Source organism: Setaria viridis, chromosome 4 (assembly GCF_005286985.2).
Source record: "Setaria viridis chromosome 4, Setaria_viridis_v4.0, whole genome shotgun sequence".
Classification (NCBI taxonomy): domain Eukaryota; kingdom Viridiplantae; phylum Streptophyta; class Magnoliopsida; order Poales; family Poaceae; genus Setaria; species Setaria viridis.
Window position 1 is genome coordinate 25,667,554 of NC_048266.2, and position 6,894 is coordinate 25,674,447.

General features: G+C 43.2%; 1 protein-coding gene across 2 annotated transcripts; it reads left to right on the forward strand.

The window, feature by feature from the left end:
• The first annotated feature begins 986 nt into the window (after positions 1-986).
• LOC117854128 (uncharacterized) lies at positions 987-6,424 on the forward strand. 2 transcript variants are annotated; one of them, XM_034736421.2, is made up of 3 exons: positions 987-1,170; positions 3,068-3,156; positions 3,865-6,424. In XM_034736421.2, exon 3 carries the CDS (start codon positions 4,154-4,156, stop codon positions 6,032-6,034), a length of 1,881 nt encoding a protein of 626 aa, XP_034592312.1. In that variant the 5' UTR covers positions 987-1,170; positions 3,068-3,156; positions 3,865-4,153; the 3' UTR covers positions 6,035-6,424. The 2 variants fall into 2 exon arrangements, with proteins under 2 accessions (XP_034592312.1, XP_034592313.1); XM_034736422.2 differs by lacking the exon at positions 987-1,170 and adding an exon at positions 1,290-1,521.
• The last annotated feature ends 470 nt before the right edge of the window (positions 6,425-6,894 follow it).

The following is a 6,894-nucleotide window of genomic DNA, read 5'->3' on the forward strand; positions in this document are numbered from 1 at the left end:
CAATATAAGGCGAGACTGGAACCCCTCCAAAGCAATTCAATCCAACCAACATACAGGACGTAGGGTATTACGCAATCTAGCGGCCCAAACCTATCTAAATCGTGTGTCTTCGTTTATCTTCGAGTTCCTGATCTTGACGAGCCCTACTATCCAAAACACTACCTCAAGCACCCCTCCTCGGTAGGTTGCCGGGTTTGAACACCGACAGTTTATTTGACATGCATATGGTTAGCAAGGACTCTTTTTTATAGTTGTTGTTTTATATTGCATCTATATTCGCTAGTCGGCTCATATAGCCGATGGTACATACCATTAATGCTCTTTTTTATTTGCATTTCACGATTACATTGAATAACTGTTATGATGTTTATTCAAAGTAACGTCTGTTTATGAGCTCAAAGGCTTAGCCACCTATCGGCTCAAGAATTTAACATTTCCCTTGTGAATTTCAGGTCCAATTGATTGGCATGCCTTGCACCTTTACGAGCCGATTTGGAGCCTGCACTGGAGTTAAGTATATCTTCCAAGTCCTCCGTGTTGTTCAATGCAAAAGCCCGAAGTACAGATTTTGCATTAATACTATGAACTTAGAAAAAGGTAAAACAACCTACAATTCGATACGGAGGTAGTACGTCCTAAATAAACCTTCACATAAAATGAAGCCCCGCGGGGCCATAGAAAAGGCAGATTTAATCACAATCAAAGAAAAGTCATATCTACCCTACTTGTTATATATAGAGGTATATGATGATAATCCGATCCCTTTGCCCAATGATTTATATGTGCAAAGTCAATTGAGCCTATGACTACCCATAAATCAGACATTTCCTGGAAAAATAAAAAGTGGTCTAATAAAAAAATAGATTTATACTTTGAGCGAAAAACAAAACCCCCGCAGCGGTGGCTATGGCAGCATCTATGGCCCAGATTCGCCACGTCGACCACGAGGCGCTCCACCAGATCGCGGCGTCCCCTCCCCGTCGCCACTCGACTCGCCTCCTCCTCCTCCACTTGTCTCTGTCCTCCACCTCCGACTCGTCGCCCCCGCTCGTTTTCCCCCCTCCATCCCCATCCCCGAGAAGCCCTCGCGCCTCTCCGCTACCGGTGCCCCCGCCGCCTCGGCGCCTCCGCCCCCGCGCGCGTCCCGTTCCGTCCCCCCAAGGCCCCAAGGTCGGTCTCCTCCCGCCCGTCCCTCCCGACGCCACGCGTTGTTGTTTGTTTGTCGCTTCCCCTGGCTGCTTGCCGCACCGCGGAAAGCCTGCCTTGTACGGGACTCCTTGGCCCCGTGCGGCTCCTGTGGGCGCTTAAATGCGCCGAGAATCGCTGGCGGCGGCTTCGTGCTGCGCTTGTCTTAGTGCTAGCGTCTCGCGTAAGGTGGTAAGAGGAGCTCGGATTGATTACGTGTTGCCTCTTGCCTGCGTCATTTTTGGGTTCCAGTTAGCTTCTGAGATTGATCTCGAGACTCGGGTGTCACCACGCTTGCCGTCTCTTGGCCTCGTGGGTAACTGCATCATTTGCTGGGTTCGTTCTTTCTTTGCCTTGCTGAAAATCCTATACTCTGCATCTAAGTTTTGGGCGTCAGTTTGGTGAGATGCGCAATCACATGCGCTGTTCTCGGCCTCCTATAATATTTGCGAGATATGTTATTTTCATGTTTTTACAGTGTTTAGTAGATTCCGTTCTAGATTTCACTAACTACTGCTGATACAGTAGACTACTGCTGTTATAGCTTTGATATTGTTCAAGCTTCAGGAAAAATTATGTGGCGTCTATTGTTGCTGACCTGAAAGCAGAATATTCCTATCATGTCTTCTAAAAGCTGTAAAGTGGCTGAGTGTGATACCTACCTAGGGTGCAGTGCTACTACTTTAGATGGCTTTGATTTGTTCCATGTATCTGAGTGTGCTATGGCAAAGATTTTCTTTCCTTGTTCCCCTCCTAGTAGTTAATACAGTCCACTCCTTCAGTGTTCCCTAAGAATTAATATTAATAGATTATACACGTGTGCTTCAGCATTATAATTTATCTTAGAGTTGATTGTTCAATCTTTAGACAAAATTCCATTTAATGTGTTGGTGCTGATCCGAATACAGAATAGAAATATTTTTTTCACGTTGACATATTTACCTCCTAATATGTAAAGTGTCTGACTCTGAAACCTATCAGAGTGCCGTGCTACTAACATTTGATGGTTTGACGTTTTATCTATTGAGTTTATCATGCAACAAATCCCTTTACCCCTTCTAGTGCCTAATAGGTTCCACTCCTGTACACAAAGATGCTTCTCTTTTCTTTTGAAACCAACACCAAGATGCTTCTTTAAGACCATTTGTATTGTTCAGCAGATTATCTGTTCTTAGATTTGGTAATTGTTCAGTCTTAAGGTGAAGTTGTATTTCGCCTTTTGGCGCTGATACAAATTCTGAGCATTTCTGGGATGTTGACATTATTCTTCCTAAGGTGTAAAGTGGCTGACTGTGATACTTATCTATGGTGGAATGCTACTGCTTTTGAAGTTTTGATGCTTTGATTTGTTCAGTGAACTGAGTGTGCCATGGGAAAGATGGTGTCCTTTCCCCGCATCTAGTGCTTATTAGATTTCATATTCCAATGCTAGATGTAAAGAAGCATCTTGGAGACCAAGTACTTATTGATTCGGTTAACTTGCTGCTATTAGAGTTTTGATAATGTTCAATCTCGAGACAAACTTCATCATGCCTGTTGATGGTGATATGCACAGAGAATATTTCTATGATGTTTTATATCACGGCATTAAGATGTGAAGTGGCTGGCTGTGATACCCTCTTAGATTGTAGCACCACTACTTTCACCATGATTCCAGTGCTGTGCATACAGATATTCTAGTTGTCTAGTGATCAAACTTGTGCAATCTTCTTGCTTCATTGGTTGTTATTGTATATTTTTGCTTGCTTGTTGATGTCCATCCATACCATTTCTTGTGTCACTTTAGTTTGGTTTACTTTTATGGTTCGTCTAGTTGGTAGCGTAAATTTAGTTAGAGATAAAAGATAGTTTTTGCTTTCTAACTCATGTTTTCATTGTTCAGTTTGCAGAGTGATCTTGCTGAATTTCCATATCAACAGCACTGCAATTTCTTGCAGTATAGAAAGGCTATTGCTGTTTTGTCACTGATTGGTAATGATCACAAGCCTTTTATCTATCCATGGAGTCGACTCCATACATATATCCATTTTTGTTGATAGATAACAGGTGTATGTCCATTCAATATGCATGAATTATGAACCTGGAATCCTGTTTCTCATAAAATTGTTATACGTGATGATGACCATTAGATCACAATCACATAGCATTTTATTGTCAACTTTATTTTTTCTTTGAACGCTACATTGGACATTTGTTTCAAATCAATTGCCTCTCTTTCTGAGAGCAAAAAAGGCATCTTATTAGTACCCTTTCCTGATTCAAATATCATTTGAATTTGCATGAAACAATTTCTAAGAAGGAAATAAATAAAAAGGAAGTTTTATATTTGCATTTGGTATTTACTTCAATGAAAAATTATTTCTATGACAGGATGTAATTTAGATGAACTCTTCTATGTTTTGTAAAAACATGATGCACATTTGATGTTCAATTGGTACATTTTCTTTTTGTAGATAATGTACCGGGGACACTTACAATGTTCTGTTTGAACACAAAGTGCATTGACATATATTATAAAATACAACTAACTCATTAACAGATTTCGAATACGCTTTGTCTGAACTACTCTAGGCATCAATTCCTCTATTGTGTGCATTTGTTGTTTCTTTGTTTGTACATACTGATTTTAAAATCCATGGATATTTACATTATCATGTCTTTTTTTTTCCATCCATGCAGACTTGCAAGATCTTGTCAGATGAAAGCAGAGTCAGTTACTTCTAAGCGCAATTTCTGGGTTTGTTAACTAGATAGACTCTCTTCATAGAGTGCTGACAAATGGATCGTCATGATACTTCTGGGTTTGTTAGTGGAGGATGCAAGGAGACAAAGGGACTGCTAACAAGCATATACTTCTAACTCCTTGTATTCCATTGCATTATGTAACCTAGAAGTGATGCTGAGTCGCTGACTGTACTTTCTCATAAAGGTCAGTTGAATTTGATGGTATTCGCTGCCACCAGGAGCAATGGATCATACGCTTGAACATTCAGGGTATACTGGTAAATCTTTGAATTCAAACAACCTTGGAAACTGGACCACTCTTCGACCAATAGTCATGGATTCAAGAGCTTGTCCTACGCAAGTTGATGTGCTTTCCCAAGATAGAACGAATATTTTATCAAGAGGGATCAAGCGGAAATGGATTGACTTGTCACTTGGCTTAGGTAACACTTCAAGCTCCTCTGACTCAAGCAAGCAGAGCATGGGCACATGCTGCACCTTGTCTTCTGCTGCAAAGGATAGGGATGATGGATCATCTATTGACTTGGACCTAAATTTTCAGTTTAGTCTGTGTAATGAAGGCACTTCAAAATTGGGCACGAATGCTTGTAATGCTAAGACAGCTCCAGAGAAGCAGCCTGTTACGGATCTTCAGTTATCTTTGACTGTCGGACCTGCTGAATCTGTTGTTACTAATGTGGACCTTAATATGGGCTCCCAAGATCACACAATATTGTTTCAATCATACAATATGGCCTCAGTGCCAACTGTTGATGAAGGATCAACATCAGCTCGCTGGAAATCTGGTGGTAAGCTACTTCCTTACCTGTTACCTGTTGGCTCCAATCAATCTCACGGTCCTTTACCAATGTCACCGGCGATACAACTGCCAAAAAGTTCAGTAGCCTGTTCTTCTGGAGTTAGCAGCCCACAACAGCGCTGTACTAGCACAAAAATTTGTTCACAACCAGGATGCTCTAAAGGTGCCCGGGGTTCATCTGGGCGCTGCATTTCACATGGTGGGGGCAGAAGGTGCCAGAGAGAGGGTTGCAAGAGAGGGGCTGAGGGAAAAACCATCTTCTGTAAATCTCATGGAGGGGGTAGGCGCTGTGAGCATCTTGGATGCACAAAGAGTGCTGAGGGTCGCACTGATTTCTGCATAGCTCATGGGGGTGGCCGCCGTTGCAGGAATGAAGGGTGCAAAAAGGCAGCAAGAGGAAAATCTGGCCTTTGTATTAAGCATGGTGGGGGAAAGAGATGCCAAAAAGAGAACTGTACAAAGAGTGCGGAGGGACAGTCTGGCTTTTGTATTGCTCATGGAGGTGGAAGGCGCTGCAAACATGAAGGTTGCACAAAAGGTGCTCAAGGAAGCACTAATTTCTGCAAATCCCATGGAGGTGGTAAGAGATGCACACATCCAAATTGCAGCAAGGGTGCTGAGGGCAGCACACTCTTCTGCAAGGGCCATGGAGGGGGGAAACGCTGTGGAGCTGAAGGTTGCCCAAAGAGTGTCCATGGTGGCACCGAGTTCTGTGTTGCCCATGGAGGTGGAAAGCGATGTGTCGTACCAGGATGCACCAAGAGTGCTAGAGGACGAACAGACTGCTGTGTTCGTCATGGTGGGGGCAAAAGATGTCAATTTGCTGGCTGCAGCAAGAGTGCACAGGGTAGCACTGACTTCTGCAAGGCTCATGGGGGAGGCAAGCGTTGCTTATGGGGCCAACCAGGATCTGAACTTGGAACCAGCAGTACTCCTTGTGAGCGCTTTTCAAGGGGGAAGAATGGACTGTGCGTTGCACACAATGCTCTGGTGGAAGACAGCCGAGTCCGTGGCGGGGAGACACTTGGTGCTATGGGCTCACCAGGACCTGTTGTGAACAACATGGTTAGTCACGGTTCCATTTCTAGAACCGCAGATGGTGAGGCGTTCAACCCTTTCAATTTCAGCGAAAGGGCCAGCAATATTCTGCGTCCTGCAGAGACTCTTCCTCAAGCACCAATCTCTGCTCCAGAAGGGAGGGTGCGTGGTGGTAACATTGTGGCTATTCTATCTACTAGTATGAATCTTGGAAAGCAATTAAGCTACAATGCGGAGGCTAGCACCTCTGCGGGCAATTGGCTGTAGCATGTAAAAACACCAGCCCTGTCCAGTTGGTTTTGCTTAGTGTCAACCAGAAGTAACCTTCTGGTCTTGACCTGTTGCGTATCTGGCAGTCATGCATGGGTATAACGTAGAATTTATGCTTTATAGGGGTTTTTCAATATTTTTATTGTAGCTGTAGCTACCCTGTGTCATAAATAAAGGGAAGGTACTGTAACCTATACTAGCACCCAAGTGCGGAATTGAAGCTGTTGGTCTGAACTGTAACGAATAACCTAACCTGTGTGTTTTGTGTTCTCTAAGTACTAGATTAGGATTGTGATTGGCTCCTGCAGTGTGCAGTGCATGTGTGGAACTGTTCGAACACTATTACCTATTTATGCTATGTTCTTAGTGTAGACATGTTTTATGTTACTCCTCTTACATTATTTCGTTCCAAAATCTAGATACAGACAACGGTCCAAATGAGTTATTGAGTTCCATCATATTCAATGAATTCTGTTGAATTAGGGCAGGCAATGGGCATTTTTATCTTCAGAAGTAAGTTCCATCTCAAAACATGAAACTGACGCAGGATGTCTTGGTATACGTCGAGGTATTGGAGGGAAGGGAACCAAATAGTTGTGTGATTGCGAGGACTCGAGGATGTGTTCTACACAGCAGCTCGCGTAGCAGCAGCACTGTGCAAGTGCCAAATATTGTTGTTGTCTTGTTGATCTTTATCTGACGACACCTCTCGTGAGTATGCAGGCAAGCAAGGTTGGACCGCTACTCACTTGACAACTTGAGCTCAGACATGTGGTAAAAGCAGTTTACAGCAACTTATTACCAAGTATCAAATGGAGCAAATAAAAACTATGATGGAAATAATCGTACTAAGTTGT

Excerpts from the sequence above, each read along its gene's own strand:
- LOC117854128 (XM_034736421.2), top strand. The coding sequence starts at position 4,154 with ATGGATCATACGCTTGAACATTCAGGGTATACTGGTAAATCTTTGAAT.